General features: G+C 32.3%; 3 protein-coding genes and 1 long non-coding RNA gene across 4 annotated transcripts; all 4 read right to left on the reverse strand.

Moving 5' to 3' along the window:
* Positions 1 to 487: 487 nt before the first annotated feature.
* Positions 488 to 3496, reverse strand: LOC108469485 (2-C-methyl-D-erythritol 2,4-cyclodiphosphate synthase, chloroplastic). The gene is made up of 2 exons (XM_017770364.2): positions 2843 to 3496; positions 488 to 2738 (listed from the first exon to the last, which is right to left on the reverse strand). Exons 1-2 carry the CDS (start codon positions 3195 to 3197, stop codon positions 2479 to 2481), a joined length of 615 nt encoding a protein of 204 aa, XP_017625853.1. The 5' UTR covers positions 3198 to 3496; the 3' UTR covers positions 488 to 2478.
* A 231-nt stretch (positions 3497 to 3727) lies between these two features.
* Positions 3728 to 7111, reverse strand: LOC108468824 (DET1- and DDB1-associated protein 1-like). Its single transcript, XM_017769682.2, has 4 exons — positions 6852 to 7111; positions 5043 to 5103; positions 4146 to 4207; positions 3728 to 4008 (listed from the first exon to the last, which is right to left on the reverse strand). Exons 1-4 carry the CDS (start codon positions 6996 to 6998, stop codon positions 3931 to 3933), a joined length of 348 nt encoding a protein of 115 aa, XP_017625171.1. The 5' UTR covers positions 6999 to 7111; the 3' UTR covers positions 3728 to 3930.
* An 11032-nt stretch (positions 7112 to 18143) lies between these two features.
* Positions 18144 to 20637, reverse strand: LOC108469370 (meiotic recombination protein SPO11-2). The gene is made up of 11 exons (XM_017770261.2): positions 20352 to 20637; positions 20176 to 20259; positions 19962 to 20091; positions 19719 to 19856; positions 19517 to 19605; positions 19266 to 19394; positions 19077 to 19171; positions 18906 to 18968; positions 18658 to 18734; positions 18447 to 18574; positions 18144 to 18367 (listed from the first exon to the last, which is right to left on the reverse strand). Exons 1-11 carry the CDS (start codon positions 20430 to 20432, stop codon positions 18233 to 18235), a joined length of 1149 nt encoding a protein of 382 aa, XP_017625750.1. The 5' UTR covers positions 20433 to 20637; the 3' UTR covers positions 18144 to 18232.
* Positions 20638 to 22746: 2109 nt separating this feature from the next.
* On the reverse strand, positions 22747 to 23460 carry LOC128296274 (uncharacterized). Its single transcript, XR_008286828.1, has 2 exons — positions 23139 to 23460; positions 22747 to 23016 (listed from the first exon to the last, which is right to left on the reverse strand). It is a non-coding gene; the product is annotated as an uncharacterized LOC128296274 (long non-coding RNA).
* Positions 23461 to 24341: the final 881 nt, after the last annotated feature.

Raw genomic sequence — 24341 nt, forward strand, 5'->3', positions numbered from 1 at the left:
GGATCAATCCACCCACTCGTTTTTAAGTTGAAATTGATGTTTCCTTCAGTCAATATATTTGATTCCTGTTAGAAGAGAATAGAATAGCTTTGACAATTCGTATCTGGTGTAATAACACTTCAAATATCAGTCATAAAACATTTCTACCTCCCTCTTTGAACCGGTCCAGGGACTTTTCTGGGTTTTCCACAAAAAGAAAAGGATTAACAGCAAAAAGGGTTCCAAAAACAAAACAAAAAGCCCAGAAAATCTTAATCCCTTAGTAGACTTGTTTTTACATGCAGCAAACAATATTTGAAAAGACGGTATTCAATTATAAAAAATGTGAAACCCATGTACATGAATCCGATTCTTGCGAATCATTCCAATTCAAACAAAGATCGGGTGAATTCCTTGAAGTTGAATTTTAGGCTGCCATGTGCACTTTAATAAAGCTCAAGATAGCAGGAAGTGAACATTACAACATAACTTTGACTATGGTAATGTATTCTATTTCCAAACTCACCATCGGCGTTTCAAGTTAAATGCTGAGGATTTAACAATCTGGTCCAACCAAATACATTAAGCTGTCACAATTAGCAATACCATATATAATGATACTCGCCGTATATACAGTTGCATACTTGACACTGTTATCCGAGACTTATTATTTACTTCCTCATCAGTAGGACCACAGTATGTGCTGCAATACTTCGGTTTTCACCTAGGCTGTCGACTTTTTCATGAGTCTTACCTTCAGATTGACAACAGAAGGGTCGGCTCCGAGCAGCTGAGACAAGTTGGACTTGATTGCCTCCTTGTGTGGGCTCAATTTTGGTCTTTGAAGAATTAAGTTGGCATCTAAGTTTCCAATCTCATAACCTGCCTCATGCATGAGTCTCCCCTGAGATGATGAACCGTGTTGCAGAGGATGACCATGATTAATCTAATTAGTCTGAACAGTAAAATTGAATGTATGGAAGATATAAACATTGATGGCCGAGCACGACTATCATGAGCACATTTACATAATCCATTCAAGGAAAAAGAAAACACATTTATTTATTTACTACAAATTTCTAAGATCTGAGTTGAGTAGAAAGAGAACACATATCTCTTACCCAAACCAAATCAGTAAATGGATCATTCACATCTATATTAAAAACTATCATAGTTCCCCCACTTCATAGTTTGTTTTGCCTTGCAAATTTGTTAATATTTTTCCTAATGCTACTCCTACAAACGAATTTTAAGTGTAGGTTTGTTAATTTCGGATTAAGTAGTACTTTTGGAACACATAACAGCCAAGTTCTTTGGAAGAAATTAGCACTAAAATAGTTGGATGAATGGAGGCATTAGGGGAGCATTTCATGGATTTAGTCTCTTCATAGAAAGACGCAGCATACATGCAAATTCAAGGTTCAACAAGGATTCTCCTGTAAGCTATACATACAGAAAACTACAACAGAACTTCTAGATGAAAGCATATAGCATAGATTGATGTCAGGGTATAGCATCACTTTGGACGTCGTGTATGATACGGGTTTTTCCTGCACATAAATGAATACCTATAGTTCAGTGGAGAATAAAAAAACAAATTAGGTTGTTTTGAAGAAACATTCATTGCATTTTGGTTGGTGAAATCGCCGTCAAACAAACATCAGAGGTTCTGCAGAATTTTGCAGTGAAGGAATATCATATCTGATAGATGGGTCTTAAAAGCATCCTTTTTCTCCTTTAACTTTTTAAGTCAAAAATCATGTTTACAAGGTGCATCCATGAGTAGAATCACTTTCGCAGGCTAGATAGAATATAAGGATATATGAAGTTCCCTTCAATTATGTTCATGCACATACAATATTAGTGATTATAGTCTAATATAAAAAATTAAATCTCATTTTCAACAATAAAAAAAGATAAAGCTGTCCTGAAGAAAAGATACATTGCCTATTAGGTTCAGTGTATCAAATAAAGTACAAGGTGCATTGCATTGTTTGCTAGGAAGTCACTATCAGCAGCAGAAGTTTGCTCTAATGCAGCATTTTCATATGCACTTCTCTGCTCCCCAACACAGCAGAGCTCTATCAAAATTACTTTGCTGATGCATCTAATACAAACTACCCAATGCTTGAAACTACAGACTCGGTTTTAGTTTCTAAGCGGATGGAATCAACAAAGCAGTTCCATATCATGTAGTCCAACCCACTCTGAGTTTCTTCTATTATTCTTTTTCTTATTGAAATGGCTAAAAAGGGAATGTTTCAAAACATTTTAATACTTAAATGTAGAATAAAGAGTACCTAAGTGGAGCCTACAACATTCAGACTGATTATATTCTTGGTTACTAGCATTGCCCTTTCTATTACTTTACCAAGGTTCCTTTTTGGTACTTACAGTACTAAGGTTGTAATCTAGGACCAGTATCCCAACCTAAAACATTCCATCTATGGCCAGACTACATACAGACATTTCATAATATAGCAATGGCCGATGTATCTGTCATTCTTTTAAGGTAGGCAGCAGTGAAGCAGTCAAAGGAGAATTCAGTGGAAAATAAACAGCCGAAAATAGATAAATAAATAAAAGGAATATCTCAAAATTATCCAGGATCCACATCAAAGAAATATTCACAGCTTCTTTGATGAAAACAGAAGAAGCCCCTTTCCGCTTGGGGTCAGAATATGGAACTATCTGCCCTATATCAGGAAGGCCTAAAGCTCCCAGTATTGCATACACAACACAATGGAGTAGCACATCTCCTGCAACATATTAATTAGCATTAAAAGCAAAATTGTGGAAACTTTAAACAGATAAATTCAGGGGGGGAGGGGAATTAAGGAAAAAATAGGAAACGAAAAAATACCATCAGAATGAGGAATATCAATCCCACCAATGATCAATGGGTAGCCAGGATCCAAAAGATGAAGGCCGAACCCATGACCCACTCTAAACGGCAAAGACCTGGAAGGATTGGTGGAGGCGGTGGGTCCATCTACTCCAACTGAAGTAGCAGCCGCTGAAATTGAATCTCCAAGACTAAAAGCTGAAGACAAAGTTGTTAGAGCTTGTTTGGGAGGTGGGTTTCGCTGGAATTGAACAACTGTAATAGTGTGTGGCCATTGCCGTTGACACCTTTGTCTTAGCAGAAAACGGACTCCGTTTTTTGGTTGAATAGTTTCAGCTTTCAGTTTCTTTGTTGACTCTGTTTTTGTGGCCATAATTTATTTCCCAGTTTTCCCCTTGTTTTATTTTATTTAATGCACGCAGGAAGGAACCAAACATTTTGCATTATTTGTTATACATTTCAACCACTGAGTGGTCCGTTTGATGGAGTTACAAATACAAAAATCCAATCTTTCTTGGCAATTTTATTGATATTTCATAAACACCCATAGCAATTCACATACCATGTGATTTGGAGTTGAAATTCTATGTAATTGTTAGAAGAGAAATTTGTGTTAGGGCATGAGTTAGAACGTAATTATTCTCTTTGAATGTTGTTGCATTGAAGAGTGGTCATTGAAAGGCTACTCACCTTCAAGATTATGAAGAGAATTTAAGGACGCTTGATACAAGTAGTCTTTACATCCTAGAGGTAATGGGTTCAAATCTCCCCATGCACCCAAAGGGGACTATTCCTATTCACATTACTTTCAGATGAAATCTTGATGAATACTTGAAATGAGTATAAAAGGATTCAGCTTCAGCAATCCAGCCATGCCGTATGATATAAATACCAATGAGATAATTTCGAACTACAAATAACAGTGGTCGCCATAAAAATTATAATGATAATCATTTATAAGTTTGATTTGTACACAAAATATACAGGTATGTATGGTGTCCCAGCCAACAACAGTGGGTAAGCAACTTTTTTCACAGTTTACAACACATTTGATATGAGAAGATACATTTACACCAGCCTCAAAAAAAAAAAACGAAGAGTTACAACTAAGAGGTGGAAGGCCTAGGTTGCTTGCGTCCATGCTCTGGTAGTAGATGTTCGGTGGCAGCACGTTTCGATCTCAACTACAATGGGAAAGCAGTAAGAAACTAGATGAATTATCTGTGCATGCATGTGCCTGTGTATTTCTATTTACGATGATCAAATTATTTGTATATGCAGTTTTATAACATCAAAAGAAGGAAAACCCACTACTACTAACCTTCTCCTCAGCACGCTGGTAGATATTTCTAATAAGTATATTTTTGGCCTCAGTGGCTATAACTGTTAAAAAGTATTCGACAGGTCAATCATATATGGGAAAAAAATATAAAGAAAGTCAAGAATTTAAGTCAATGAGCTGTGGCATTTTGCAACAGAATGAAATTCCAACCAGTGGTGGCTTTATATCGGTAGCATAACACGTGTACAGATAAGAATCTCAAACACGTTCATTCTGGTTGTTAAAACTTCAAAAACAACTTCAATCATGTAAAGCAACTAATGATTATATTTTCTGATAAAAAAAAATATTCTATTCTTTGTTGATATCAATCAAAGCAAAAGTGAGAGAAGATGAAGAATTTCAAATAAGCAATCTATGGCGTATAGATTACTGAAGGAAACAAAGAACTAAACAAACAAGATAAATCAATTCCACCATTTCAGAGGAAGATTATAAAATAAAAAAAAAGTGTGACAAATAGTAGCAATGGCATCCATTAAGTGCTACATAAAGATCAATTTCTCAATCCATATCTATTTATTCGAAGTCAATTTGTGAAGAAAATACCATTTTTCCAACAAAACTAAATCATGTATTAATAAGTTCAATTCAGACATCTCAGCATACTTTTCCAGCACTTCTGCTCTCAAACATCAACTTAACATTCAACATCCCTGAAAGTAACCTAGCCAAAAAGTTGCCAGAGCTATACGACACACATTATGAAAATATATTATCAATTTATCACCATATAGGTAGAGCCTGAAAGTATATTCACAACTAAAGGTTACCATATTTTCATCAAGTTTAAAGTGCCAAGAATATCTCTCTTTAACTCGAAATGATCGATTGTTTCAAAAGTAAAAATATGGAGAAAGAATATCTGTTCGATACCTTGATCAGGTGGTGGAAGAGTCCGGCTATGAGTGGGACAGTTGGTGGAAGGAACCATTTTCTAGCCAAAAAGAAAAAGTTAGAATATAAAAGATAAGTGCAATCAACTCTTTAACATGACTTAAATAAGAAGTGTGTTGTGCCTCTAAAATGTTTGAACAAAGTAACAAACCATACAAGTGAAGGCAGTGTAATTTTGTTAAAGACCAATCCATGACAGCAAAAAGACTACTTTGTCATAAGTTGTTCATTTAAAAACATAGAGGAGTTCAAGATGAACTCCGTAGAATAGCATACATCTCACATGCTAAAATAGCTTACAAGGATAAGAAGCAGGAGAAAATTGTACACCTATTGTGGATGCTCTGTGGACCAAACCTATGTTAGGATAGACCATCAATTTGGGTTCTCTAATTAAGGCTCAGGTTTCTCAATTATGATTTTAATATGTTATTTCAGTTCATCCTCAGGTGCCTCGATTGAGATTTTATTTCAATTGATTCTTTCCTTTCCAAAATAAATATCCTAATTATGTAATAAAAATGAGACAAATGGAATAATAAAATTGAAGTCGAATTTTTATCAAAACCCTGAAAAGCGATCTGGGTTTTCTCTGTAACAAGTTCTAAGGTTAGGCTCCCTGTGTTGAGCTTGAGGAATTTTCTCATCCATCATCCGTGACTGAATTCCAAATTCACAGTCATAACAACACCATTTGGACCTTTCAACTGTTATGATCTTAACCGGAAACATTATAACAGAAGCAAGGAATCACTGCAAACTATGGAAACAAATATAGATACATATAAATAAATTATTGTCTACAAGTATACCTATACATATGGCCACATAGACACAAATTCTCAGCTAGTATCTTAAATAAAACAAAGAACTACATGATAACTTTTAAGATCCGGTCTTAACTTGTAAGAACTAAAACTACCAACTATACATCAATATCTGGAAAAAGCGTGAACTTAAAGTCTTAGTAGTTTTGAACTGAAATACTGGAGAAAATCTCAAGCTCTCAAAGAATAGAGGCTTCCATCTTAAGGAAACTCTTATCATTATCTAGTGCAAGAAAGCATTTCCAAGTTTACACTGGTGTTGTATAAAGATCTTTGTCACCTCCTCCTCTTTTTTTTCTTTCTTTTTTTTTTTTTTTTTTTGATAATTGGGGTTGGGGATGGGGTTGCTTGGGATGGAACCCAAGCTCTCATGCCTCACAACCTAATACTCTTGCCACTAGGCCAAGAGGTTGTTGGCAAAGATCTTTGTCACTTTAGCAAAACAAAAAAACAAATTTTACTATTAGCATTACTTAGATTCTTTGCATAGAAAGTTTACCATATTAAACTTGATTCCATCAGTTTAATCAACATCCTAATAATAAATGTATCTTGTAATGCAAACAATAAAATGACTAATGTGTAATAACACCAGAGTTGGAATTACATGAATCATTTAAAGCCAATATAGATCGGGAAGCAAATATATTTATTTGAAACCACAAACAACTTTATCCATAAAGGTTCTGAGATGTAACTGATTATATGGGCAATAGCATTAAGGTAAGAATTTAGGAAATTTACTCATAAAAAGAAATCCATAGTTCATATCTGGGTAAACCCACCTAATCATAAAATGTAACAAAGTTTACTACTCATGTAAACTGCATATGGGGTTTCAATGCAATATCAGAAGAGCTAAAATAAACAAGTTATTCAGATAAAACCCAGAAATAAAATACATATGTGATGTATTTTGGAAACTGGAGTTGGGTTGAAAAAGGATGACAAGGATACTTACGGAAGGATTAGAAGGATCGGAAGGACGAAGTTGGCTGAAGTTGTGGGGGTCAAAGGACGGCAGGTTACCGAGCATAGACCCCATTGGGGAAGAATGAAACGATGGTTTCTGGCCTGCACCTAAAATGTCAGAGAGATTGAGATGCATATGATAGACAAGATGTGAGAGAAACCACCATAATGCCTGCCCGGGTTCTAGAATCAGCCCTGTGTTGGGCTATTGCTTCATGATTAATCCGTAATTTGATGTTTATTTAAAGAGCTATATAGCTTAAGCATCCATTTCGTCTGCCCAAATAAATAGTAATTTTTTTTTATTTAGGGGAAACTCTATAAATAATGATAAACTATTAGCAAGATTCTAGTTTGCTCATTTAGATTTGTATGGAAATTTAATATTTTAATCACTGCTCAGTTTGGTCACTGCTCAAGAAATCATAAATAAAATGTTGATGTAGTACTTTTTGTTATCATAATAACAAACTTAATCATTCATTATTTACAAATTTTATCAACTTAATGGTAACTCTAAAAATCCAACAAAACTCTCAACTTTACACATTGTCAATTTATTTTTATTATTACAATATAAAATTAAAATTTAAAGACAAACTTTAAAAATAAAAAAATATTTAAAAATTTGGTTTTCTATAAAACTACATACAAAATCATAAAAATTATAAATAAATGAATACTTATTTTTTCTAACATAAGATTTGTTTATTAAAATAATAATTTTATAAATAAAATAATATTTTTAAAACACCACAAACAAAACTTAAATTAGATTGAAATTTTTCTTTATTTTTTAGTTTTATTTTATAAAGAATAATTTATTTATTATATCTCTACTCTTATTCCTTAGTGTTTGTTAAATTTACCAAATGTTAGGCACCATTTTCGTCCACAACCAACAACACCAATAACCCTTAATTAGGAATCCTTAGTTTCCACATCCTCCATCATCGTGCAATTGAGCAAGGAATTGATTGTAAAGCTGCCGACATGGCATTCCACCATTGGATCTCCAAGATCTCATCCTCACCTATATATCCCAAATCATTATTACAATGAAATTATCAATAGTGATAGAAGAATAGAGAAATCAATGATGCTGTGAACTACCTCACCATATTATTGATCGACCAGAGCTTTAAATAAGCAAAGAAAAAACAATAATGTGCTAAAAATAGAAGCACAAATATTTAAAAATGAAACTAACTAATATCACTAACAATACAATCCCTAAAAACAAGGTCTGCAAATTCTACAAATGACACGTAAACTCAACAAATCCTCCCTTAAACCAAATATTTTATAAATATTAGTTTAAAAGGAATATCAAAATAGATCTTCTAAAGCGCAAATTCCAAGCAACGTCCTCAACTTCTGAAATGTAGCTCTCTTTAGAGATTTGGTAAAGATATCTGCAACTTGGTCTTCACTTCTGCAGAAAACTAGATCAACGACTCCATTATTTGTGAGATCTCTCAAATAATGAAATTTTACATTTACATGCTTGTTTCTTCCATGTAACACTGGATTTTTAGAAAGTTTAATTGTTGAATTATTATCAAAAAAGATCGTTGTTGCTCATTGCTATAAAAAATTTAGTTCTTCAGCAATATTTCTCAACCAAATAGCTTAGGAGGCACAAGCTATAGCAGTTACAAACTCATCTTCATTAGTAGACAAAGTGACTATTGGTTGCTTCTTTGAAAACCATGAAACAGCCATTGTACCCAGCATAAAAGCATAACCAGAAGTATTCTTTCTATCATCAAGATCGCCATTATAATTACTGTCAGTGAAGCCAAACAAATTTGTCTTTTCACCCCTCTTGTAGAACAATCCGTAACTAGTTGTGCCTTTCAAATAACGAAGTATTCTTTTTGCAGCTAAGAGATGCATCTCCTTTGGGCACTTCATAAACCTACTAATTAGACTTACAAAATGCATAATATCTAGTCTTGTTGCAGTCAAATGCATTAAGCTTCCCACTAGATGCTTGTAAGAGGTGTTGTTAATCTATTTTCCTTCAGGATTTCAAACAAGCTTTAAACCAACTTCAGTCGGTGTGCAAACAAGATTGTAGTTCTTCATCCCAAACCTGTCTAAAATCTCTTACACATATTTTTTTGAGAAATGAAAATTCCAGCTGTAAATTGTATCACTTCAATACCCAAAAAATAATGTAACATTCCAAGGTCAGTCATATCAAACTCAACCATCATGGAATTTTTAAAATTATCAAACAGGGCAACGTCACTCCCAGTAAATATAAGATCATCAATATAAAGGCAAACAATAATAATCTTACCTCCTTCACTAACCTTGGTAAAAAGTGTATGCTCGTATGGATATTTCTAGAAATCTTCTTTTAAAAAATAAGCTTCAATGTGACTATACCAAGCCCTCGAAGCTTATTTCAATTCATACAACGTCTTTTTTAATATGTATACATTGTTCTCGTTTCCATGTTTCACATATGCAGGAGGTTGATCAACAAACATTTCTTCTTTCAAATCACCATGTAAAAACACCGATTTCACATCTAATTGGAATATAGGCCATGAATTTTGGGTAGCAAGAGAAATCACCAACTTAATTGTATCATGCCGAGCAACAGGAGCAAAAACTTCTTCATAGCCGATGCTGAACTCTTACTTGTAGCCTTTAGCAACTAAACGTGCTTTGTACTTGTCAACTTCACCAATCTTTTTCAATTTTGTCCTTGTGGAAGATCTGTCAATTCCCATGTGTTGTTTCTTTCAATAAAAACGATTTCATCATCCATGGCCTTCCGCTATTTTGAGTCTTTGACAGCATCTTCAAAGACCATTGGATCACAATCTGAAAATAGAGAAAAATGAGTGAGAATATCTTCACTTTGATCAAATCTTTGTACCTCATAATCCTCCATCCATGCAGGTCACCGTCGAATTCATTGAGGTCAATCATCTCCCATGACAGAGGCTGTAAATCGTTGAGTGTCTGCTGATTATTGCACATTTTCTAAAGGTTGTGTATTCTCCAAGGGCTACTGCTCTTGTTCTCCATTTTCACCATCAAAATCAACCAAGATTTGACCTTGGTTATTGTTTTCATCACCAAACCAGAATTATTCTTCATCAAAGAACACGTCACGACTAATGACAATTTTCTTGGTGATAGGATTGTACAATTTGTACACATTTGACTGTTCACTAACACCAAGAAAAACGTACTTTTTAGTTTTGTCATCAAGTTTAGTCCTCTTTTGATAAGGAATGTGCACATATGCAACGTAACCAAATATTCTAAAATGCTCAACACTCGGCTGTTTTTCGCACTATGCTTCTTCAAGCCTCATATTTTGAATAGTTATGGTAGGACTTCTGCTCAGCACATGAATACTCCAATTGATAGCTTCGAGCCAAAAACTTTTTGGAATACCGCTTCTTTTTAAAATGGTTCGCACCATGTTTAAAATTGTACGATTCTTCCTCTCTGAAACACCATTTTGCTGCAGGGTGTAGGCTGTAGTAAGTTTCTTTTGAATTCCATGCTCCTCACAAAAACTAAAAAATTCTTGTGAGTTGTATTCTCCACCACGATCGCTACGGAGAGTCCTAATAGGCATTCCTGCTTCCTTTTCAACAAGCGCCTTAAAACTTTTGAAAGTTAAAAAAGTTTCAGAATTATACTATAAAAAATAAACCCAGGTTTTTCGACTGTAATTATCAGTAAATGTTATAAAATAACGTTTACCATCATTTGATGTCGGATTGATAGGGCCGTATATATCAGAATGAACCAGCTCAAGCACTTTCTTCGCTCTCCTTGATTTTTCTTTCGGAAAGTGGTCTCGACGTTGTTTGCCAACAACACAATCTTCACAAACTTGAGAATGACTTTCAATTTTAGGAAGACCAGTTACCATGTTTTTCTGCTGTAGCACTTTTAGATCACCAAAATTTAGGTGTCCGAATCGAAAATGCCACAGCTATGCTTCATTTTTCATTCTTGCTGAAAAGCATAATTGAGCAGCATTGTTGAGATATAGTAGGAACATCTGGTTTGTTGTCATGTTTACTTGAGATACTAAGCTCAATCTTGAATGCGACAAACTCCGTCTTTGATAAAAATCAGATATCCCTTCTCTTGAAGCTGATCAACACTGAGCAAATTAGTTTTCAAAATCAAGAACAAAGAAAACATTAGAAATAACCTGAGTAGTATTCTCCTTAGTGTGGATTTTCACATTGCCTTTACCCAAGAAAGAAACTTTAGAATTGTCTCCAAATGAAACAGTGCTTCGAAATACTTCATCTGATTCAGAAAACATCATCTTATCTCCACACATATGATTGCTGCAACCTGTGTCTAAATACTGCAAATCCTGGTGAATTTCTTCCTTTACATGACATGCTATCAAGAGAGAAATCTCTTCTTCCTTTTTTTTTCTGCAAAATTTGATTTCGCACAACGGTTTTTGTTAAGACTAGTTCTACACTCTGATTTGTAATGACTATACCTATGATATCTGTAACATTTAATATTTGACTTGTCTACAGACTTTTGCTTGTAACCATATGAATAGTTATTGTCACGGTCTTTTGTTTTTCCCCTAGAATGAGTAGAATAATCCTCATCTGCGTTGTGGTGCTCCTTCTTATCCTTCCATCTTGGTTTCCCACCCCTAGGACCTTTTGGATTGATTGTCGCCTTCAACGCCTGTTCTTCTTTATCTTACTAAATAATCTTTTATTCATGAACCAGCAAAGAACATTATAGTTCATCAAATGTAAGGGAACCAACATCTCTTGATTCTTCTATCGAATAAACAGAAAGTTAAATTTTACTGTCATCGATCTAAGAATCTTCTCAATAATGACAATATCCTCCATTATTTCTCTATGGATTCTCATCTTATTGGCGATTACCATCATTCTTGATAAAAAATCAGTAACCGACTTACTGGACTTCATTCTTAAGTTTTCGAATTCAATCCGAAAACCTTACAGCTGCACATGCTTCGACCTTGTATTCCCTTAATGCTTTCTCTTCATCGAGTCCCATATCTGTTTGGATGTATCTTTGCAAAGAATCGTCTCCAAACTGGCTCGATCAATGGCTTGAAAGAGATAGTTCTTGGCTTTGAGATCCTTCAACTTCAATACTTCCAATTCTGCTTTCTGTGTATCTGTCATTGCAACACCTTGCTCCGGTTCTGTCACTCTAGATTCAACAACATGCTAATACTCTTTAGACTTCAAGAAATTCTCCATTAGCATACTCCAATTGTCATAGTGACCATCAAAACGAGGAATGGCAGGTTAGACGAAGCTTTTTGCTACCATCATATGCTTATGACCTGGCTCGATACCACTGTTACAATGAAAATAAATTATCAATAGTGATAGAAGAACAGAGAAATCAATGATGTTGTGAACTACCTCACTATATATAATGACCCGAAAGTTGGGGATGTTGAAAACGTACTTCCAAGACCTTGCTTTTGTGTGTCAAACTTAAATATATTAATATTATATCTTGGGAAATTACTTTAGAAGTTAATTGAATGTTAATTTGATAAATCTTAATTTTTAAGGACTATGTTAACCATGAAAAAAGAAAAAGTTGCTAAGACTATTTGAATAAATAGCCCATTTCTTATGTTAGTTAAATAGAGTTAGTAGAAGAGTATGAGCCTAATAGGTGATATCATTAATAATTAGAATAGGATAACTATTATATATATGAAAAAGAAGTGAATAAATAAAAGAAAAGGAAATAAAGTATTGAATAAATAATAAGGGATAAAGAGAGAGTAAGTGAAAAAGAAGGTAGAGAGAAGGATAGTGAAAATCTTTCTTTTCTTTTTGCTGTCGAAAATAGAAGAAGAAATTGGGGGAAAAGATGCTCAGCTATAGGGGTTGAATGCATGAACAAAACTGTAAGTAAAAGTTGATTCCTTTAGCATGAAATCTATGTTTTTGATGATATAAGATTATGAGTTAGTTTACCCACATGGAAATTTTGAGAATAAATGGGAATTATGGAAATCACCATGGATAAGAAAATGCAAAGGTTTGGGGTTATTTTGATGAATACTAAATGTCTTGATATGATGATTTAAGTATAAATTTTGTAGAGTAAATTAGTCATATTGAGTGGTGATTTTATTGATAATAATTCCTAGGGACTAAAATGTTATAAATTTAAAATAATATAGCTTAAATTGTTAATTTGGTTAAGTATAGGAATTGTCTTAATGGACTATTCTTATGCTGGAAAAATTTGGGATATATATTCACTAAGTTCATTAAGTGTATAAATTATTAGTGATATGAAATTGATTAGCAATAACTAGAAATTAGTTAAATGCTATAAATAAATTTAGCAAAGTATGATTTTATTAAATTTATGATGTTTGGAGTTTGATAATGAAATTATAAACTTTGGTTGAGGAACGAATCAATCAGACGTAAATCGTGGAAAAACGAAAGTAACGGAGTAGCTAGCGACCTCACTATTACAACTATTTTGTTAAAGTAAGTTCGTAGACTCGAACTTGATTTTTTTTTTACTTCTAATTACCATTTAAATTAAGTAATGTTAAATTTTGCTCATGATATAAAATGTATCCATGTTATTGAATAATAGTAAAGAAAATACGTGAGGAAAAATGTTTAAATAAATAATTGTATAATCGTTGATATGTTCGACTAGCGCTGGGCGCAATCTTCGTCAGCTTGTCTGACTAGTGCTAGGCACATAACCGTCGGTTAATCCGACTAGCGGTTGGCACAATTACCGTTGGTTTATCCAACTAGAGCTGGGCTTAAAATCATTATTGTCTGTATATTCGACTAGCACTAGGTGCAAATATTGTTGGTTAATCTAACCAGAGCTGGGCTCACTTTCATTATCGTCAGCTAATCCGGCTAGGCAATGGGTGCCAATTATTACTTAAATTATTAGGAGAATTGAAATCTTAATTGGTTAAGTTAGAATTTCATATTAAGAGATTTTGGGTTGTGTTTAGTTAATAAATGAAACCTATTGATGATAAATTGATTTACAAGTTACAGGTTAGATATATAGTAGAGTTGGACTCAGCATCCAGTGAGAATCCCGTCCTCAAAGTTGGTGACATTTTTTCTTTTTGTGTTTTAGCATGAACCTAGGATACAAATTTAATGATAGTGTCCTTTTGTTTAATGAACACTAGAGTACTAGTTTTTGTAAGTGTATATGATTGTAAATACTTGTTGATATTTTATACTATGTTAAAAATGATGTTTGCTCAAATGAGTTGAATATGAATGATAGATGAAGAATGTGCATTTAACAAATTCAATGTTGTATATGATAATGATACATGTTTTAAGTCTAATTTTGGGTTTATTTGAATGTTTATTATATTAGAGTCATATGCATGTGGTTGAACTTAGATTGGTATTAATTTGGGTGAGAAATAAGGCTTGGAAAAATAGCCTATTTTTGTCTACACGGGTAGAGACACAGGCATGTGTCTCAGCTATGTGTCACACACAGCCATGCGCACGGGCGCGTGGTTTGGCTGTGTGTCCCTTGTATCTTAAAATATAGAAACAGAATGCTCAAGTAACTTCACACGGGCAAAGGCACGGCGGTGTGTCTCAGCCGTGTGTGACACACAGCCTGGCACACAAGCATGTGACTTGGCCGTGTAACCCCTATACCTAATTTATGAATTTTGAACCTCGAGGGCTTATATTAGAGACCATATGAATGTTTGTGAATGGTTTGTGATTTGAACGACATATGTGCATGAGATGTTTGATTGATTGAGATATAAGTCCTATAATGCTCCGTAGCCCTATTTCGGCAACGGATATGGGTTTAGAGTGTTACACCATATTATTCATCGAGCAGAGCTTTAAATAAGCAAAGAAAAAACAACAATGTGCTAAAAATAGAAGCACAAATATTTAAAATGAAACTAACTAATATCACTAACAATACAATCTCTAAAAACAAGGTCTGCAAACCCCACAAATGACACGTAAACTCAACAATCGTATCCACCCTCAAGCACAACCTCAAACACAAGAAACTCATTCTAGGCAATAACCTAAAAGACATCAACCTTAGGTTGTAGTTTTTTACCCAACTTAAACATGGTGGCCATTAATATTTAAAAAAAAAAAACTAAATCTTTTAAGTCCTTTTAAGCCTTCTTCATGATCTTTCCTATAAATTGTTCTATTTATAAAATTATTATTTTAATAAATGAATGTCATGTTAGAAAATAAGAAAATGGATATTCATTTATTTCTAAAAATTTTATAATTTTATAGGTATTTTTATAAAATCTTTTATATTTTATCTAAAAATAATTTTTAAATAATTTTTTACTTTAAAGTTTTTTAATTTTAAAATTTTAAGAATCAAGAGTAAATTGATAGAATGTATAAAGTTGATGACTAAATTTGTTGAACGTTTTAGAATTAGAACCAAATTAATAGAATCTATAACATGTTAAATTTGTTACCATGTCACTAAAAAAGGTCACACCAATATTCCGTTAGTGGTTTAAAAGAGAGTGATCAACATATTAAATTTTGATAACATTAGTGACAAAAATATAAAATTTTAAACCTAGGTAGCGAAAATAAAAATACTCTAATAATTGGATGACGATTTATATAGTTCACCATTTAATTTTATTTTCAAAATATTTATTTATTTACATTTTCATATACTTTTTCACATTACGTGTTAATATTCAACTTTGTATAAAATATTTAAACATATAAAAAATTAAATTATACTAAGATTACGGCACACCTACAATGTTAGTGAAAATAGAATGTAATAGATATATTAATAAAAATTGATATATATATATAAAATAAATTAGGCTCGGTTGAAATAGTAATGTATAAATGTTGAAAATTATAAAAGTTCGAGTTTAAATCCTATTTTGTATGAATATTTTCTATCTAAAATATAAAAATGATAAAAATAATTCAAAATAATACATTTTTACAATATTTAAAATAATACAATTTACTTTGTAAAATAATGATATTTTTATCAATGCTCAATTAAATTGGTATTCGATTAAATAATAATATAAACTCAATCAAATATAATATATAATATAAATATTTTTTTAAAATAACACTATTCACATTTAAATAATATATATCTTTAATGTAAAAATACGATACATTATTTTTTTTATATTTCTAATAAAAACGATAGCTCCTTCATGAAATTTACTTTTTATTTGTAAAAATATTTTGAGATGACGAGTAAATGAATTGTTTTTTAATGGATGCATAAATGTATTGTTTTTCTGACTTCTGATTAGGGGTGAGAAAAACTCGATTCGACTCAAAAAAATTAAAAAAAATTCTAATTTTAAGTTAAACGAATCGAGTTATTCGAGTTATTCGAGTCAACTTTAATTTTTTTTTTAATTTCAAGTTTGAATCGAGTTGAGTTTTCGAATTCGAATAATTCTAATAATTCAAATATTAAACTATAATATTTTATATTTTTACCCAAAACTCCCAAATCTTTTTACTTTTCACTCAAAACTTTTACTCCCCTTCCATCCTAACCCTCCAATCTACCCAAAATCCATTTCCCCCCAAAATTTTACTCTCCCATTCACTTTTTTCTCAAAATTTTACTCCCAAAAACCCTCAAAATTTTTTATTTTCCCCCAAAATTTTTACTCCTCCACTTTTCCCTAAAATTTTTACTTCCTTCCCATCCCACCTCATATTGAATATCTATATTAAAATTGAATTATTAATTATGCCATTAAATATTCATGTTAAAATTTTATATTGGTATCAATTTCACATTTTATCTTTAAAATAACTTTTATTAAAAAATCACATTTTTACATTTAATATATTTTTAATTCCAAAATACATAGTGACAAGAATTTGAAAATAATTGAAACAACTAAGCAAGCAAAGAAGCTAACCCGTATATAAAAGATTAATAAATAAATTATGAGATGGTGAAAGTTAATAAAAATTTTGGTTAAGGTGGACAAATTTTATTATGATGGGTGGACAAAATTATTTTTTAAAATTTAACTCGAACAAATATATTATTCAATTCAAATTCCATCTCACTCAACTCAATTCGAGAAAATTTCAAATTAAATTAGGATGATAAAATATAATTCGTCAACTTGAAATTTTTTCTTTCGATTTGATCGAACGCTCAACCCTACTTCTGATGTTAATGTCTAAATTTATTATGTTATTTTAATTGCCATAATTTAATAATTATGGATTATATTTTAAATTGTAAACTAAATTTATCATTCTGAAGGAATTAAAAAATTTTAGTAGACATTTTGTTTAAAAGTGTTTTAGATTTCAAAATATTACTTTCACCTCATAGTCCAAAATTTTAACCCAACCCAAACATTTTGTTTTGGGCAACTTCATAGATTTTAAAATTTATAGAGTGAAGTTTTATTTTTGAAGTTAATTTTGAGTTTGTTAAATATAATATTTTTAATCATAATACATAAGTTGTCAAAAATTATCAACAAATGTTAAATGTAGTGGTAAGATGTATTGTATTTTTAAAAAGAAAGTATAAGTTTGAACTCTAAAGAAGACATTGTTAAAAGAAGTAATTACGAATACCAATTATGAATGATAAAATAGATATAAAAGATAAAAAATGTCAACAAGATTTTTAATCGATTAAAAACTCAGCTGATATTTTTTTATTTCTATTTGATATTTTAAATATTTTATTTAATTAAATTTATTTACTTTATAATTTACTTATTTTTAAAAAATTATATTAATATGATATTTTTGTACACGAATGTAAATTTCATTTAATATGTAGTTTATCAATATTGGTTATTGATATAAAAAAAAAGTTATCATTGAAAATGTTATCATGATCCAAAACTTTTAGAACAATATTAAAAGAAAAATCAGATAAAAAGTATCCATTTAAACTGTACTTACGTAATTAAAGTTAAAAATAATAAAATCATTGTTTAATATTTTATATTATAAATAGTAAATATTATTATTAAAACATTAAATATATATTTATAAAAAATAATTATTAATTGGTATATTTTTAAACAAAGATTTCAACTAATGAATTGTGTACAACAATGGATAATACACACACACACAAAAAAAATGTAATTCTTATATTCTTTTAGCAACCTGTATATGCAGAAACTGACAAGAAGTATGCTGGCAATATTAAAGAATTTCATAGCATCGGCCAATTATTATGGGCATGCTAACTCTGCCAGCTCTTTTACGAGTAAACCCAACAGATATTTAGAAATTATTTATATCAATGGAAGTTTTGATTCATGGTTCTCTAACAATTCCTTTTTTTTTTTCAGATGTAATTGGCTTGTACAATTTTCTTTGCTAAATACTTAACTAAATAATCGTATCCGTTAAAATATAGAGCTTCGATCTCTGCTCCCTGACCACTCTGCATCATTACTGCCAACTCTTGCCGGTAATTATCCTGTGGAAAACCAATTCAAGTCTCAAAAATATGAAGACAATAGGTTATCTTATCTATTGGGTGATTCAGGGTACTGAACCCTCAAGATTGTAGAGGAAATCAAGCTTCTCGCAATTTGGAGGTCCCGTGGCTTTAGTGGAGCTAAAGACTGTTGAGGTATCAGTTGGAGATCATCCCCTCGCAGTCCCAGCCACTTCACGTTGCAAGCTGAATGGTGCCATAACAAATAATTTCAGTTTTTACATCTTAAACAAGAAGAAAAAATAGATGGCCTGACTGCAAGAAAGTACCATATCTATATGCCTCTAGGCCCATCCCTATGCTTCCAAACTTGTAGGTACTCAATATTGCTAATCCAGCTGGGTTCCTGAAAGTTTCAAATTTGAAGTTCACCAGTGTCTATTCTGCCCATCTATTAACGGAGTTCAAGAATGAAACAGTACTATTTTGTGCTGAAACTAGCTAAGCTAACTACTTTGAAATACTACTATCGCTTAATTGAAAAAACAAGTCCTTGGTTCTTGTAGCCGATCCATACCAGTCAACCAGCGCTAAAATTGGCAAATCTGGAAAAGCCCGACTCATTCGGTGAAGAAGAAATCTATAATGACATCCAAGGTCGTGATTACAATGACAATAGGCTTAGTAAGGTAGAAACGGTTAAAGCAAATTCATGGAATGGTTTTGAGTTTGAACACATATCGATTACCTTGTGGCTATATCAGGGTAGCCTTTTGCTGTTAGAAGAATGCTTGGAATCTGGTTAAATACATTATCCTCAGCCAATCGCTGGAATATTGCGTGCTTTAAAAACAAAAGCATGGCAAATGTCGTTTAATTGGATGTAGGTATCATAAATTCATAGTGATGTCTGATTGGATTTCAATGAAAAAACCACCTTTTCTACTACAACAATATACCGGGCATCCGTCTTCATACTCAAGCTCTCTAACAAATTCAGGTCACCTGAAATTGCGTATCCAGAAGAGCCACAAGCAGAGCAATCAACAGCCTCTTGGTTTGGCTCCTATCACATGGTTAATGAAACCAAATAAGCAAGTGGCATATGAAATTTCATCAATTCTTTTCCTCAATATGATTAATGATATTTGCAATGCAATAAAATAAGCAGGAAAGATATTGAAGTACCTGAAGTAAGATGCGCCCAGCAACAAGTCCTTTGCTAGATGCCATGATTCCTAGACTGTAACGGCTGCACCGAAGCAATGCTACAACATCTTTGGCACAAAGTTCTCAATCAATTCAAGCATTAAGATGATAATAAAAAAATTTACACCGAACAAAAACTTCTTATCTTATTAATAAACGAGTAAGAACTTAGATAATTGACCTTGGATTGTCCTATTGACCTGCAATTGAGATGAGAAGTAATGGGGTGAATCACAAAGCAACTTGTAAAATAGTTCCCTCTGCGTAACTCGCTTATCTTGAATTAGGATTTCAAAGCACATTTCCATAACCTTCCACACTTCATTTTTAGTAAAGATAAGGTCAAGACCCAATTTAATTTAGAACAAAAATGGAAAAAAAAAGTGGTAAACTTAAACCTTAAAACCATTACAAAAGCAAATACCTCTAATAAAGGACTTAGTAGCGTTGGCTTTCATCAATGATCTTGAACAAAAAGAGTGAGACAGAAAAATCCACGAAACATCAGTCAAGATCCCTTCACTCACTCTACTATTACTCGACTTCCTATTGATCTATATAGTAATCGGGAGAAAAAACCTTCAGAAAATATTTCCTCAATTTTCTCAGCAACCAAACAAAGAGAGAAATCTAGTTACCAGAGGGAGATCGGAGATTGCCGGATCAGGAGAGCTCAAGATCTTGAGGAAATTGAGGACAACGACTTGGATTCTGGCTTGAACCTGAAAGAGAGATTTATTTTTTCATCTATTTGGATAATTGGCAAAAGAGGACCAAAAAGATTATTAATATAGGGTAGATGAAGAAAGGTTACCTCATGAGGAAGGAGGATGTCTGCGAAACAGAGCTGTTGATCGGAGAAGAATTTCATGTCGGATTTGCTGAGATCGTCCATTTTTTCTTTTTGTTGATTAGAAGAATTGGCGCGAAATTAGATTGGTTTTTTGAAATGACGGTGATTCTGTAATTATAACGGTGACTGGGCTCCATGGGCTTCTTTGTTTATCACTCAAAATTCAAGGTGGATTATTTTAGGGCGTATAAGATTTTCAGATTCAAAACCCCAAAATCCTCTACAATAAAATTGAAATGTCAATTTCTGTTTCTAGTCCATGTTGTGGATTCAATCCATATATCTAATTTTATCTATTTTACTTCATGTATTGTTCGAATTTTGAAATTTCAATTAGATCCATTAAATGATATTTTGCTATTAGCCTCATACAGAGGCGAATTTAAGGGAGGCCGGGCCCTGCCAACCCCCCTTTAAAATAAAAAAAATTATCATTTAAGTCTTTTAAAATTTTAAATTAGTAAATGTAAATTGTACTTTGGCCCATTAAAATTATAAAAATTTAATTTAATCTTTTAAAAATTATAAAGATATAAACTATAAAAAATTAAAATTTCATTTAGCCCCCTAAAAATTTGTTCTGACTTCGCCCCTCGCCTCATACTATGTGGAAGTTGTGGATTAAGTACATGTTCTCTAATTTGATCGTTTTTAGTCTTTATACTTTTCATATTTTGAAATTTAAGTTCTAACCAAGGTTTTTGGAATCGGATTGGTGATCAAACTAATTAGGCCATCGATTCACTGGTCCAGCTGGTCATCTAGTTCAATTAAATAAATTACTAAAAATTATAAAAATAAAAATAAAAAAATCTGATTAAATTGTCAATTCAACCAATCCGTATCAATTCTGAGGTCAATCAGTTTGATGCCTCTCTCCGAACCAGTACCTCGGTTGGTCCGGTTCAAACAACCATAGTCCTAGCTCAAATGGTAGTTGCGATATCCATAAACTAAACTAACATTGTCTTTTTGTAAGTATTATGACCATTCTAATGTGTGTGCTTAATTTGGTCCACTTTAGTACTTGAAGTTAACAACTAGATTCATTTTAATCCTTGAACTTAGATTTTGTAAATTTTGAGATTGTCCAATATCATTAACTAAAACTTTTAAAAAAATTAAGTGGTGACATGGTATAATTTCAAATTGTCGCGTCATCACACTTTTACAAAATCCAAGTTTAAGTACTAAAATGAATCTATTTTCCAAGTCCAAGTATCAAAGTGAAAACAAAAAAAAATATTAATACCAAAGTGGATTTGTTTGTCAAGTTTAGGGGCCAAAATTTATTTTAACTTTATGTGAAAATAACAAATTGACATGGCATTACACATTTGATAATATGTTTGTCCTATGAGATTTTAGAAATAGCAAAATTTAACTTAACAAATTTAAAGGATACCATTTTGGTCTAGATTAAAATTTCAAAGTTTAAAAAATAAAAAGACTAAAAATGACCAAATTAGAGTGTAAGGACTAAATTTATAACTTAAGCATGGTATAGGGACTAATAGCTAAATTTGTCCAAATTAAAATTGTTGACTTGAAACAATTGCTAAGTGTACCAAATGTGAAAATAGTAACAACAAATTATGAGTAGAAGTTACTATAAAAATGAGCAATTCTGCAAAAACTGTGACAGGCACAATGTAAATATGGGTAGCAAAGTTTATTTATACAGTTCGATTTTCCTACGTTTACGGAGTTTATCTTAGTGAGAATAATCTATTATTTTTTAATCTAATACAATTAGTGATCCTAATTCTAACACATGCTAATAAAAAAAATCAATCTTATATATCTAAAGGCTAGACATCTCACCACTAAATTTTCAAAAAAAAAAAAAAAAAAACTTAGTCAATAAACTTATAACACAAAAATTTTTCAATAACAGATAAGACATCATCCCATACAAATCTCGATTTCAGTATTAATTGCAAATTAATATGAATCATTGGTTACATTCAAATTAGTACCTACTTAAGTTAGCGGCATATGCTAGCTACTTTTTGATTTCCTCTTCATTATGATTCTCTGACAGATCCTTCGTAGAGTTTTCAACAGCAAGATGTTATAGGTTCTCCAGAAACCACCTCTAAAGCATTAGATGAAAACCCTTTCTATCCTCAGTTTACTCCATATTCGACACCTATCACCCTTACTCAACCACTCTACTATAATAACACCCAACATTACCATTCTCTTTCTCACCCTATAACCAAACCAAATACATCCAGCTTTATAATGATTTCTTACATAAATCTTTTAAATAAATTATCATTGGGAAAACTTCATTGTAGTTATTAAACAATTGATTCACATCTACTAATTTCAGCCGAAAGAATCCGAAAAATAGAGTAGTGCATCATCTTTATTCGGATATATTGGGCAGAAACCCATCAAGGTAAAAATCTCTCTTTTTTTGTTTTTGTTTTTGTTCATGGCATTGAGTATATTCAACTTATTGCTTGTTTGAAATTTAATGTTAAAAAAACAAAAAGGAGCTATTATAGGTGCAGCAGCTCAGAAGGATGGATGACAAGGAAACAAGTTGAGCGTAGCTGTTGGGATCAGATATACAGCCATGGCCTCCTCACTCGCCCAAACTCACTTTCTGGAAGCACTGGCAGAGCAAGTAAGTCGTCAACATTAGCCGTGAGTAAAGAAACCCATGAAGTAGAAGAAAAGGTTCTTTATCCAAAACCATAAACCAACTACAAGAGACGGTAAAATTGGAGGACTTACAAATGGTTGAAGAAGGTGATCAATGCCACAAAATTCTCACGCCACACCTAATGACATGTTGAGTGAGGAATTACTTCAAAGTTTAGAGAATTTTGACCACTTTCCCTCTTTGTCTCAAGATTCATGAATCCCTAACCTTAACTGGCGGTAGCGGATGGCAACCACAAGCTCTCTACTCCTTTGGATTTTGTTTTGTTTTTATAAGCTTTCCCTTCTGCACTGTCAAATGGAATTTATACCCAAAAAAAAAAAAAAAACTCTTTGAATTATAAATAAGCGATGGAATTAATTACAGTTAAAATAACAAATCATATATAAACCTTGACCTAACGAAATCAATGGTCATTTCTCAAAACTAAATATAAATAAATTTATTTTACTAACAGGGATTATAACTTGAAATATGCGGATTTTTTTAATTAGGGTTTTGGGTAGTATTTTTAAAAAAATTAAGGAAGTAGATCGATTTTTTGAGAGAGAAAGGGAAAGTGTGCCTTTAATTTTGTTAGGTTTAGGGTTATTTTTAAAGGGTTTAGGGTTAGGGTTTTTAGATTGATACTGCGAAAGTTCATAGATATATTTGAAAGATCAGGGATGTGATAACATGCCTTAGAACACATACATTACATATGTCATGGTGGAATAACACCATTACCTCATAAACCCATCCTGGGAAAGTCAAGCTTTGGGGTGACAATGCTTAATATGGTCATGGGTCAAAGTCTAGGTGAAGGTCCCAGTTGGTGGCCATGATGCGGTCACGGGTTCAAGTATAACTGGGGGCTAGTTGATGGTCGTTATGCAGTTACGAGTTCAAGCATTTTGGATACCCGCAAATGGTGCATTATATATACCAAACATAAGATTGAAGTCACAATCTTAGGGAAAAACAGAAGGATTTCTGGTGTAATCAAAGTAAATTTTTTCTCTAATTCCAACCAGTTGGTATATTTAATGTTTCATACTCATCTGAAGGCTAACACTGAGGTGGATACAAGAGGACTCTAAGGAGGAGACCGGATGTTTTGATAAAAGTAGAGGTCAAACTCGAGTCGGTGCGACAACTGTTATAGTAATTAATGAGTTTTTCAATAACGACAACTGTCGTCGGCCTAAAAGGAGCATCACCTTTACTCTACTGAAACAGCCGCTCCCCGCTTGAGAGTCTTCCTACGTCCACAACGGTGCTGACCTTTTGATAAA

Source organism: Gossypium arboreum, chromosome 8, assembly GCF_025698485.1.
Source record: "Gossypium arboreum isolate Shixiya-1 chromosome 8, ASM2569848v2, whole genome shotgun sequence".
Lineage (NCBI taxonomy): Eukaryota > Viridiplantae > Streptophyta > Magnoliopsida > Malvales > Malvaceae > Gossypium > Gossypium arboreum.

Bases quoted from the DNA above. Each gene is read 5' to 3' on its own strand.
- LOC108469485 (XM_017770364.2), bottom strand. From the start codon at position 3,197: ATGGCCACAAAAACAGAGTCAACAAAGAAACTGAAAGCTGAAACTATT. The intron at 2,739-2,842 runs GTATTTTTTCGT...AATATGTTGCAG, and splicing joins TGATATTCCTCATTCTGATG to GAGATGTGCTACTCCATTGT.
- LOC108469370 (XM_017770261.2), bottom strand. From the start codon at position 20,432: ATGGACGATCTCAGCAAATCCGACATGAAATTCTTCTCCGATCAACAG. The intron at 20,092-20,175 runs GTAACTAGATTT...ATTACTATATAG, and splicing joins CAATCTCCGATCTCCCTCTG to ATCAATAGGAAGTCGAGTAA. The intron at 19,857-19,961 runs GTATTTGCTTTT...CTAAAAATGAAG, and splicing joins TACTAAGTCCTTTATTAGAG to TGTGGAAGGTTATGGAAATG.
- LOC108468824 (XM_017769682.2), bottom strand. From the start codon at position 6,998: ATGCATCTCAATCTCTCTGACATTTTAGGTGCAGGCCAGAAACCATCG. The intron at 5,104-6,851 runs GTAAGTATCCTT...CTTTTTGGCTAG, and splicing joins CCGATCCTTCTAATCCTTCC to AAAATGGTTCCTTCCACCAA. The intron at 4,009-4,145 runs GTTAGTAGTAGT...TTCCCATTGTAG, and splicing joins ACCAGCGTGCTGAGGAGAAG to TTGAGATCGAAACGTGCTGC.